The sequence below is a fragment of the Sphaeramia orbicularis genome, chromosome 10 (assembly GCF_902148855.1).
Source record: "Sphaeramia orbicularis chromosome 10, fSphaOr1.1, whole genome shotgun sequence".
Classification (NCBI taxonomy): Eukaryota; Metazoa; Chordata; class Actinopteri; order Kurtiformes; family Apogonidae; genus Sphaeramia; species Sphaeramia orbicularis.
Genome location: NC_043966.1, coordinates 47897209 through 47910386, shown reverse-complemented (window position 1 = coordinate 47910386; position 13178 = coordinate 47897209). Strand labels below are relative to the sequence as shown.

General features: G+C 40.5%; 1 protein-coding gene across 1 annotated transcript in view; it reads right to left on the bottom strand.

Moving 5' to 3' along the window:
* Positions 1 to 13178, bottom strand: part of aff2 (AF4/FMR2 family, member 2) — a 437847-nt gene that overhangs the window by 322387 nt on the left and 102282 nt on the right. The window contains exon 2 of the mRNA XM_030145497.1: positions 6304 to 6424. Coding sequence (XP_030001357.1) covers positions 6304 to 6424 — 121 coding nt within the window. The remainder of the gene's footprint in view (positions 1 to 6303; positions 6425 to 13178) is intronic.

Here is a 13178-nt window from a genome sequence, read left to right as displayed (position 1 = left end):
CTACCATGTTTTTTGTCATTCCACAGCATCCTTTTTCTAATAAAGCAAGAAAACCGTTTAAATACCAAAAACATGAAACAGAATTAAGCATTATATACAAAAGAGAGGCACAGTAAAACATAGAATTGCATTCATATAATCTTAACAGATGTCATTTCTGGATGTACACAAACACTACACACCGCGGCAAGCCAAAGTTAGCTATGAATAAATTAGCCCATCTCTTCTCCATCTCGGGTTCATGAATAAAAGATCTGGTGGCTGAAGAGGAACAGAAAACACATTTACAGAGAGACAAAATGGAAAACAGAGGAGAGGGAGAGGATGAATACCTGTGTGCGTGTGTGTGTGTGTGTGTGTGTGTATGTGAATACATCATTCCAAATAGCTGCTAACAGCATAACACTCTTTAACAGGATTAGAAGAAGGATTAGCTAATAACTGACAGAGAGAATGAATACTACTGTAGACCGAGAGTTGGGGAGGAAGAGAGGGAAAGACGGAAACACAGAGTGATGGACCTATGACAGATATACAGGTAGAGAGAAATCCAAGAAAGTCGTGAAAAAGAGAATTTGGTGATGATGAATATACACTGATAAAGACCATTAAAGGAGCAATTCAGGGAGAGTTTAAGGACACACGGAGAGCAGAGAGGATAAGGCCTCTGTAATATAAATTTTATAAAGACACACACACACAAAGATTTTGTTAGTGCGGTCAATGAATCTGAAGAAGAAAGTAGCACAGTATGCCAAAGCTCAGCTTTAGTAGCGTTGAGAGATATCAACTCTACAGAGAAAAAAAAAGATTTTTTGGGAAGAAGAGCTGGTTTGTGAAAGGTGTTTGCATGTTATCTATGAGCAATTCAGTCACTTGTATCACTTCTTCATTCCTGCTTTCAGTTATAGATCTCCTGTTAACCCACATAGTGTATACAGATGGACTCTGCAATGCTGTTAATGAAGACCAAATTCCTTGGTGATGGGAGCTGCCAAACTGCACAATTTGGTGCCAGAGTCTGAGCAGTACAAGTCAAGGGACATCACAACACATCTGTCACTGCCACCTGAATAGCTTGGAGTCATATGTCTGATGGATTCAGGACAGTGATTGGTTATTAAAGTGGTCAATCATCCATTTTGCCTCAAATAATTTATTTTTAAAAAATTGTAAAATTTGTCAAATTGTCAAAACTGACAATGTGAACATAAATCTGTTTAAGCAGTCATTGCATGCAATTTTTAATATGCTGTCACAAGGGGAGACTATTGTGGCATCTATGTTTTGATACACAATATGTTAGCCACAATAAACATTTGGTGCTGCGTACTTTTAATACCCCTAGGCCAAATATAGAGATTACTACGTTGTTGAAAAGACATGTCACCATTTGACCTTGAAAAAGTAAGTCAAGGTGACCTATTTTCAATAATCTTCTGCTCCATACCAAGATGCATTCACAGTATTAATTTGGTGCCGATATCTCAATGCATTCTTCAGATAATGTGACTACGTCATTAAATGGACAGACAGAGAGACAACAAAATAATTACCCCTCTGGCCAGAGTTGGTTGAGGGGTAATAAATTAGAGAGGTAGGATTGATATTTATTTTCAGTCTACTGAGATACAAGCTACAATGTCTAATGTATACAGCTAGCCACAACCATACAGGACGTTTCTGGGTGAATACAACTGAAGGACAGAAAGGCCTCTGTAATGGCACACTGACCTGCCATAGAGCAGAGAGAGAATACAGTAAGATAACATCGTTAATATGTTTTTTTTATTTATCTGGAAATAAAAAGATTTTGGTTGCTGAAGGTCAAATATCATGTCACAGTGACCTCACATAACATAGACCACTTGCATTCCTGCAAGTAGCAACATTACTGTTTCAGCAGGCCTGCATTTCTTAGCAGCGTGGTAATGTTGTTTTCTGAATCAACTACTTTCTCAATTGTGCAATTAAACAAGTAGCTATGAGTTGCTTTCAGACATCACCATCATACAATGACTTCCACATGTCTATGTCTACCCAGTAGAAATGTATGATTTACTAGTGGTTTAGTAAAGGATGCTTGCTCTTTATCCAAATAAAAATTCCAGACTTTTTTCAGACTTCTTCATAACTTTCTTTTATACTTGTGTGCCTACTTTTATGGTTGATGTGTGTAGTATAAAAGTTCATTTCAATAAATCTATGAATGAATGAATGCATAATTCACAGTAAATTATGTTTTACTGACATAAACATTTTCAAAACATATGAAAATCACAAAATGGCATGACATATCACACAAACTAGTTTCACTAGAATTATTCCAGTACTGACTGGTTAGCAAAATCTTATCAAGTTTTTTTTTTTATATGCTTTCCTTGTGTATTTCTTAACTTACAAGATTATGTGCATTTGAGCATACTCAAAAATGCAACTATGGGAGAAACTTTTTCCCATACTTTATTAAGACTTTCACACAAAATTCTAGACTTTTCAAGGTCTAGAAAACAGCATTTCAAAATTCCATATTTTTTACGACTTTCAAGACCTGTGCAAGCACCCTGTTAGTATCTGATAATGTAAACAGACTGGTCTAGGTCAGTGACTGCCAGAGGGAGGACTGAGCTGAACTGTTTCTATGGGGTCAAAAATCTGTCAACCTGAACTCTCTTGGAATGAAATTATTCCTTAGTCTTTTTCTGTTCTGGGTTTAGTTCTTAATACTGTTACTACACATCAGAAGCTAACCAGCTGATTGATATACTGTGTTGTTTTAGATGTTTAAACATATATTTGTACACACTTAACTGTATATTGCTCAATACTCGAGGGTTCTTCATTTGTTTCCTACTTCTTTATACAGAATGTTACACACTTATTATAGGTTTTTTTTCCAAACTCAATTATGAAGCCGATTGATATTTTTTAAGATGATAATCACAGGTTATAGCATGGTACTTCCCAAAACTAAACTGTGATTTCAGCTGGATGAGGCTTTTGATGATATTATTTTTGCATCACAACTGTAACAGTCTGTAACAGTGAAGCACACAGTTACACAAAGCCTTCCAGTAACTGCAAAATTGGACTCAAAGCACACTTACAAATTTAAACACAGGCAGCAAAATAAATCATCTTGTTAGGTTTAATCAAAAAAGGTATAAGACCCTTTGCACAGCCCACTCCACAGTTATTGCTCTCTACTCACACACAGACAGATCCTGACCTCACCTCAGCATCATTAATTAGTTGGAAACAATTAGTTGGAGTATGGAGGCATCTAGGATTAGATTCATTATCTGAACAACCTCTGATATGGTGCCCAGCCCCCAGCCCCCCCCGAACCTCGAGTGGCGGCGTCATGGCATGAAGCTCCTGTGTACTCTGCCTGCATTCACGCAAAGCTGCAGTTAAACACATTCTGTCAAGATTCAAAGCCAGTCTGTCCCAAGGTCGATACACTCGGTAGCATAACCAAGTGTTGAAGTGCCTGGTGCCAGCAAATGAGAGTTAACAAACCAAAATCAATTTTATACACATGGGCAGAGAGCGGCCCTGGACTTCATGCATGGGTAGTTCACTTTGGGCTAAAGAGGAAACAAAATGACGGCGTCTCAAATTCCTTACAAGAGAACAGAATGAAGCCTTATGCTAGGGAATTTTTCAATATTGGCCTCAGAAGGGGGAAAGAAAATCATCATTTTGAAAAGCAGCATTAAACTGCATTATAGTACAAAAGAATTGTTGATCAGCCATTAAATTGCTGTCAAGACTGTTTCCATTTTTATTGCTTTCAAGCTGCACAAGGTGAAAATTGTTTCCCTCGAGCCTAAATCACAAAATGTGGTTGCTTCATAGGAGAGGGGCCCATCCTCACTGATTAAGACGTTGTAAATTCACCCCATTTGCCCAAATGAAATTCTGGTGTCAGGTACGTCCACTTCTCCTCCTGCAGAGATCAATCAAAACTTAACAGCAAAGCATAAAACTGTCTCCTAACCTGCAATGAGAGAGCACTCTGTGAGAGAGAAAAAACTCTACTTGGTGTAAAAAATCCCAGCCCAGTAAGGTTGTGAAGATCAGAGTGTGCTGTATGCACTACTGATTTTGGCTTTAAGGTTTATTTGAGTTGCAGACTGTTTAAAGTGTAGGTGGACCTAACTGTGTAAATGGCATTTAGCATCATAACAGAGTATTCATTAATGTATAATCTACAGAGTGGAACAGGAGTCCACCAGTAGTGATTTCTCATAGAGTGCAAGGGAAGCTTGGCTTCCCCTTAAAATTACGAAAATTAAATGGTTAAATATGTACGATTGTGTTGACATTTCATTGACTACAAATGTGTTAGAACACGTTCATCTCAAGGACGAGTTCGTTCAGAATCAGCTTTATCACAAATCAGTGGACTTGTTGTTGTTCACTTGTCATACATTCCCGTTGCGCTGTTTTCTCATACAATCTCTGGTCAGTGCATTTGCCTGAAGACGCCCGGTGTCCATGGACTTCAATGGGACTGAGTGGAACAGTTTTTTTCATAGCCTCAAAACTGGACAGTAACTGGATAAATGCCACGATGTTGTCCCGCCCCTGGATGCCCGGCATCTCTGGGGGTGAATGGAGCTGTGGGTGGACCTTGGCCAGGCTGGACGCCAGGCTTCCATGTGCTGATTGGAGGATCAGTCGAAGAGCTGAATCCTGTTTGATTGACAGCTATTTTGAGATCAACTCCTTCACTTGACAGAGTTCAGTTTAATACCGTCGCACATTCTGCTTGTGAAATCGAGAGAGAAACCACTACGAAATTACTGGTTCACTGTAAATAAAACACACTCATTGTGCTTCCTTGTTTCAATTTAACATCATTTCAGCGTTTTCTTGTTTACTTGGTATGATAAGGTCACTGACCATTTTCTTAAAAAGGAACGGAGGCCTGAATTCATGTTTAAATAACTTGACCATTTTTTTTATGTAAGCCGACAATGAGCTTCCCCTCTCTGAAAGACGAGCAGCCGCCACTGGAGTCAACTATGTTGTACCACCATGTTTCTACAGAGGCTGGCATGTTCTTCTCCTTTTTTTTTTTAATTTCTGGGCATCTAATTTTAAAGCTGTGTATAACGTTCATCACTAATTTTTCATCAAATCTGTAAAACCTGAGTGATAGCCCAAGTAACACTAATCCGTTAGTCTTTCTGTGATTATGCACCTGAATCACTCCCCTCAAGGTGAACAACTTTGAAGTGTACTCCATCACAAACAGTCCATTTGTTTACATACCAAACCAAAACCTAAACCAAACTGTCACTCTGGTTTTTTTGGACTTCCACACAGCCACAGTATGGCCACAGCAGCAACAGCAGCAACTGCTTCTTGCTGTTGCGGCTGTGTGGAATTCTGAAAAAACCTGAGTGACAGTTTGGTTTAGCTTTGGTATGTAAACAAAGGGGCTGTTTGTGATGGAGTACACTTCGATGTTGTTCACTGTGAGGGTAGTGATTCAGGTGCGTAATCACGGAGAGACTATCGGATTTGTGATACTACAGCTATCCACTCGGGATTTACAGATTTAATGAAAAATTGGTGATGGACATCAGTACAGCTTTAAGGTGCATCACTGTCACTGAAATGTCAACCAGAATTGGTATTCCCTTAAGTCAGGGGTCAGCAACCTTTACATTCTTCACAAAGCAAGAAATTGTGTGTAGTCTGCACATTTTTACAGACTGACAGTGAAAAATGTTTGTAGGTCTACTACAATGATAAAAAAAAAAATTAAAAAAAGTTCCAAAGTTCAAAAAATAATTGTTACTCATTTCCATATGTTCCTCCTGTTTTTCTGGCAAAGCTACAGGGAGCCACTGGAGAGAAGTTAAAGAACAACATCTGGCTTAGGAATTGTAGGTTGCAGACCCCTGCCTTAAGGGGCAAGAATCCCAGAATGGAAAAAAACACTGCAGGTCTAACAGAGGCTTTCATATTTTAAACAAGTGCTGTGGGGGGATGGTAAGGTGGGGGTTTTCAGTTTTGTACCATCTATAACTTCAATACTAAACCTTGCACCATGAGCCAGTTACCTTGGGTCAGATCTATGTAGTTCTTAATAAACTTAAAGCTAACCTTGATTAACTTCTCTCTTTGAGTCCAGCTAAATATATGATGCACAGCTAAAAGGAAGTGAATTAGAATATTTTACAAAATCCTTGAAATACTGCATCTGTTGATGTTGTATGTCTGTTATGTGTCAGTAGAATTGTTGGCAAGTTTCCATATACATTAAGCATGTTTCATGGCTCTTACTTTATATGGTTCTCCAAACAGGTTGAATCCAGTTGAGAACAAGTCTTCATCCTGTTGGACCTCCTGGTTCCTCCTCTCCCACTCTCTCCTCTTCAGGGCGCTGCGCTCTGACTCCAAATGACTAGAAGGATACAAAGAGAAAATCTTGTTAGCCTCCCCACTGAGGCCAACACACAACCTGCCATCAATGAGACCCACTGGCTTTTAATAACTACTGCTAACAAGTCATTTTTTGGATCGGCAAAGAGCATTGGCTCAAATTATTTTCCTGCAGTGTGATTAGAGAAACCAGGAAGCTGGTAAAGCAAAATAACAGGGTCAATGTCAGTGTTTTGTCTAAAAATAACTCAAATTCCACTTTGAAAGAAAGACAAAAACAAGGAAGAAAGAGAAAAAATACAAACAACACAGAGTTCTCGGTGTTGAAGTGACAATGATGTTTTCTGTAAAATAAAGAATGATGAGGTCATTGTAATTTAAAAATATCCCACTTAAAATGAAACTCAATTGACCATCTTCACACAACCGTAGTGTTATTTGGGTATCATGTTCTGGGTGGGAAAAGATTGCTCTGTATTTACAAATGTGGAAATGAAGACTTCAATGGATACTGAAAATCTGGATGGATATTGGCTGATATTTCAAATTATAATAAGATAATAAGATATTTTGTTTTCCATTACATGCCATTATCATTCAACCACTTAGCTAACATTACTGTGTGTTGTATTGTAGGAAAAGTGCAAATTACATCTGAAATATGTAACTATCTTGCTGTGTTTTTGCCTGGCCATGTAATTGAAACACACTTAATTTACAACATTCCTACCCCATCATATAGCACTATCAGCCAGTTATGTTAGCTAGAAAGTAGTTGAATACTAACTTTAGCATATTATTTCAAATATGTTGTTGTATTTGAAATTGTATCTTGTTTTATATTGTTTTTTATGTTAATGAGCACTAGAAAAGTGGTGAAGTGATGACAAGTTGTCAATTCCCTGCATTTATACGACTTGAACAGAGTGGTGTGATATGCATCAGAGGAAAACAGCCAACATGTGAATATGTTACACCTATGATATTTAGACATTGTACTACCCAACATTATTGAGTGAATTTGCCAACTTACTATCTCAGAGCCAACTCTCTTTCACAGAAGCACCCTGGCAACCCAGTTCATACTGAATTGTTTGTATTTACAATCTGAAAAAAAGCTGCCTCTTTTATTCTGCTTGTAGCACACAGCCTTTGACATTCTTCTTTCATAAGGACTTAAATTAATTCAAGTTGCTTTCAATTTTCTTCCCAAAGACTGTTTGATCTTTAAACTCCCATCAAATTCCCATTCCATGCAACAATTGATTTGTATCATCCTGAAAACATAGCTCTGTGTGCCCTGTGGTCAACATGCATCTTTCAAAAGACAAAACACTTATTTGACAAAAAAGATCAGCCAAGGTCAATAATCATCAAAATGTTTGAGTTTTAACAGTTTGTTTATATCAGATTGTTGTTTTAGTTGAAGTCACCCTTGTTCTTGCCAAAAAGTTTTATCTTTCAGAATAACTGTACTTGAAGTTCAGCAGGTCAGATTTTGTGAAATACTCTCACTATCTTGTGGCAGTAGTGTTTTACATGCTGAAAGTATTTCTTCACAAACACAGCAGGCAGCTGTCACAAATAAATCAGTAGCTTTGGTTTTCTTTTTGATTCAGTATTGATGGTTAGAGATGCAGGTGGTTCTGTTTTTGAGGTTTGTGGTTTGCTCCCATGGTAACACAAGCTAATCTTGCTGGTCTTACATCCGTTTTTACCCTCAACCCTCGCCGCAGGGTATTGTCATCAATTTGTCGTGAATCCATCCGTCCATCCATATGTGCAAAAACTTTGGCATGGACTGAAGGCCGAGAGTTTTCAAGTGCAGGCATGTTATGTTTAAATATACAGACATTGGAGTAGTGTCTGTTTTTCCTGTAAGTTAATGGCTACTATCTCTGGCCAAACAACAGAGTTGATTTTTCCCATTTTTGGTCAACAAGTGCATGTATATCCACTCACTTAAAAAAAGCCAACATGACAAATGTGTCTGACAAATTGTAACACGAAATGATGAGTACTACTGATGTACAGGGGTTGGACAAAATAATGGAAACACCTTAAAACATCAACAAAAAATAATTTAATATGGTGTAGGTCCGCCTTTTGCGGCAATTACAGCCTCAATTCTCCGAGGTATTGATTCATACAACTTGTGAATTGTTTCCAAAGGAATTTTAAGCCATTCTTCTGTTAGAATACCCTCCAACTCTTTTAGAGACGATGGCGGTGGAAATCGACGTCTTACTTGAATCTCTAAAACTGACCATAAATGCTCAATAATGTTGAGGTCTGGGGACTGTGCCGGCCATACGAGATGCTCAACTTCATTAGAATGTTCCTCATGCCATTCTTTAACAATTCTAGCTGTATGGATTGGGGCATTATCATCTTGAGGTAAAGGTGTTTCCATTATTTTGTCCAACCCCTGTATGTGTCCATTACTGAGGCAAACGTGGCACACATCAGTGCATTAAAGATAAATATGAAGCAACTGTGTGAATGATGATCTATCTTTACTGTTAAGTGTATTTTGACATCATGTAAGAGAATATTATAATGTGAAATTCTAAATGGAACGGGGCTGAATCAGGTATGTACAATTAATTAAGTTGTAATTTCAGCCTGTATATTACATCATGGTAAAACACTGCAATTAGAAGGGTGTAAGTTTAAGAGGATTTAGGGTCAACTAGTTGCTGAAAGCAAAAAGAAATAAACAGCCTCTGTTGTTTGGTAATATTGTGAATTCAGAGACATAGTGTAAAGGCACTGTGTACAAGATGCAAAGATTTTTGCATCTTTGCTAGTGTAACATTGTAATTTTTTGTATAAAAAAATTAAATTTCAAAACGTGTAATCTGTACATTCTCCTTGATAAAAGAGTAACGATACAAATCAAAATTACATTCATATTACAGTGCTGTCCACATTAACCACACTATGGGCCTGATTTACTAAGATCGCAAATAACGGGTGCAAATGTGCTTGCTCGCGTGAAAATATGTAGGTGCTATTGATTTGCGTGTCAGGGGTGATCAACTAAGATTGCCTGTGCAAGTGACAATAGTTGCAAAAGCTTGGAGACCACCCTATTTAAATGAGGATTTTGCGCGCACAATGCACTTTGTGTGCATAATGTAGAACTTGGAGAACGCTGAAGGACCGTGTCCCAGGAAGCGCAAAATGAAATTCGAAGCTTCGGAACTGGAGGTGTTAGTGGAAGAGGCAAATCAACATTTAACCGAGTTGCAGCAGAGAAATCTAAACATAACCCGGAGGAACGCGATATGGGAGGAGATCTGTGCCAAAGTAAATGCAGTGGGTAAAGTAAGAACAGAGGAAGTCAAAAAGAGATGGCAAGATTTACGACGGAGAACAAAGGAAAAAGTAGCCTATAATAAAACATTGGCTAATAAGACTGGTGGTGGACCTGCAGAGGAGAGCCCCCTGTCTACAATTGAGCAGCAAGTACAGCTTTCCTTCTGTGATGAGCAGATCACTGGACTGCAAGGATATGACACCCTTGAGCCAGAAACTGCAGACAAAGGTAGGTTTGGCACAAACACGCATTTCTGTTATTTGATACATATAATCTGGTCAGTTTCCAAATAACAATGAATGTGCGTCGTGTTACCGTTACGTGTAATATACAAAAACGTGATTTCCTAACTTATTTAAAAGTATTTTTGCTAATGAATTCTCAAGGAAAATTTATATCCCAGTAGTGGCGCAGTGTGTGCGTTTAATTTTACACAATTACAATTTTTCCCCATACGCCGAGTCTAGAGGCATAAACATGTGGTTTAAGAGTTTTGAATTCATTTATTTTGTGCAAGTACCTAACATAATGAGGTAGCATTCTTGGTGCTTTTCTGATTTGAACTTGAAAAAGAACAATCTGTCTTTTTTTTCAAGGTGAATCTACATCAGAGGTGCGTCCATTCACATCTCACTCAAGTCGGACCAAATCAGCGCACCCCAGAAGGTGTCCAGCTGTTGAGGACATTGATATTGAGTTGCTGCAGGAACAGAAATGGCAGTCTGCGGCTCTCGAAGATGGGTTGCAACTCATTGTGCAGGAGCTGAGGTCTGTGACCTCTGCGACACGTGTGCTCAGGCGGGACACTCGGGCCATCGTTGCGCACAGCAAGCAGCTGGTCAGCACTGTATCTGGGCTCACAATGGCCATCAATACCCTGACCAGAGGGATTGAAGATGCGGGGAAGGCAGCTGGGGTGTCAGGAAACCCCAGTGGTCCCTCAGTTGAAGAGCCAACATATGGAAGGGAAAGCGCAAGAGGAAACCACGGTTCACGCACAAGACGCACTCTGTGACAGCGCAGAACAACAATGTAGTGATATATGTTCCATTTGAAAATGTATTTTTATTTGGAATGATTGTTTTTTCTTTATTTGGTGGCTGTTTATGTTCAGTTTTAAGTTACTGCCTTGGTACTTTCTCAGTTAGAAGTAGGTCACAATAAATGTCTGATCAAGGTGTTTTTGCTGTTTATTTATGGTTTGAAAAATAAAACAAAAATGCATACAACTCAAACAAGAAAAGCACTCGGAGAGCGCAGACCTCCGCCAAGAGAGATCTGCCCCCGATCACCACCAAAATTTACATTTCTTCCTTGTAGCAGTATCAACATTTCCTGAAAATTTCATCCGTCCATAACTTTTTGAGTTAAATTGCAAACTCGCACGCACACAAAGCAAAATGATCACAATACCTCCTGGCGGAGGTGATCACTTAAGAGAAATGACTTTCAATTAGACTGGCGCGTGCATGCATTCCCGCAGCATTAGGCTGTCCCACATGTGGCAAGTCCTCATTCTCCTCCACGTCCATGGCATCGTGCTCCATCCCGTGGCGTTTTGCGATGTTGTGTAGAATACAGCAGACGACCATGATCTGAGCCACCTTTTCTGGGCTGTAGAGAAGGGCTCCTCCAGTGCGAACCAAATGCGGAACCGGCTTTTTAGGACACCGAAGGTGCGCTCCACAGTATTCCGTGTTTGGATGTGCGCCGCATTGTAGCGATGCTCACTTGGCGTGGTCAGGTTGAGAATAGGAGTCAACAGGTACGGGTGAAGGGGGTATGCACTGTCACCTTAAAAACAGAATTATGTCATTAATGAGCAAAATGGACTTGAGACACTACGCTGCAAAAACTGCTCTGGGATATGCCAGCACAAATGGCAACAGTGCGCTGAAATGATCCAGATGCAAGGAAATGTAACATTGCTAGTAGTTTTGTCATAGCAGGTATTGCATGACTCCTCCTTGTGACTGGCCCCAAATTATCTCCTAGTTCATCTAGAAGTTCTAAAATGGCATTGCTGGGTAGGCAATAAGTCTCAATTATTTTTTCTTCTGTCATTCCAAAAATGTTGATGCACGCACAAAAGATTCATTCTCTGCATTCTCTTTGGTTGTGTCTATGCCTCCTCCTTGCCACAACAACTGCAGCCATTTTTGTGCGAAGCTGTGCCAGTTAAAACCTGCCTTTCAGACGTGCTAAATATAGAGGCCAAATCAGCCACCGCAATCAGTTTGAGGTTTGGAAAATCACATTATGCGCGCTAGATAAATATTTGCATCTGCTCCTCCCAATAATTTTGCGCGTTCTGGCAGAAACGCCCAAATTACATATTCATCAAGGCAAACATGCCAAATGGGTAGTGCGAGCTATTTTGACCATCTGAGAGGCACAAACCTTAGTGCGCCCTGTTAGTAAATCAGCTTCAACATGGTTTTGCATGCTCAGTCAAGTTGGCGCATGTTTTCACATGCGCAAACTGTTAGTAAATCAGGCCCTATGACTTTTCCTTAAAGTCTTGCAGCTCAAGTCCAGATAAATTGGGTATTCTGGCAAACCGTCCGGCGCCTCAGAAGGGGAAAGCAGTGCGCCACCAACACTGTTTACAGTGGAAGTGGGGAGCTGCTGACTTCGACTGGGGATGTTGTCGGACGGTGGAAGGAATACTTTGAGGATCTCCTCAATCCCACTGTCACGTCTTCCATGGAGGAAACAGAGGCTGAGGTCTCAGAGGTGGACTCGTTCATCACCCAAGCTGAAGTCACCGAGGTGGTTGGCAAGCTCCTCGATGGCAGGGCACCGGGGGTGGATGAGATTCGCCCTGAGTACCTTAAGTCTCTGGATGTGCAGGGACTGTCTTGGTTGACACGTCTCTGTAACATCGCGTGGCAGTCGGGGACAGTACCTCTGGATTGGCAGACCGGGGTGGTGGTTCCCCTTTTTAAGAAGGGGGACCGGAGGATGTGCTCCAACTATAGGGGGATCACACTCCTCAGCCTCCCGGGGAAAGTCTATTCCAAGGTACTGGAGAGGAGGATCCGACCGATAGTTGAACCTCGGATCCAGGAGGAGCAATGCAGTTTTCGTCCCGGTCGCAGAACGCTGGACCAGCTCTATACTCTCCATCGGGTGCTCGAGGGTTCATGGGAGTTCGCCCAACCAGTCCACATGTGTTTTGTGCATCTGGAGAAGGCGTTCGACTGTGTCCCTCGTGGTATCCTGTGGGGGGTGCTTCGGGAGTATGGGATCCGGGGCCCTTTGCTAAGGGCAGTCCAGTCCGTGTATGACCAAAGCAGGAGCCTGGTTCGCATTGCCGGCAGTAAATCAGACCTCTTCCAGGTGCACGTTGGTCTCCGGCAGGGCTGCCCTTTGTCACCGGTTCTGTTCATTATTTTTATGGACAGAATTTCTAGGCACAGCCAGGGGCCGGAGGGGGTCCGGTTTGGGGATC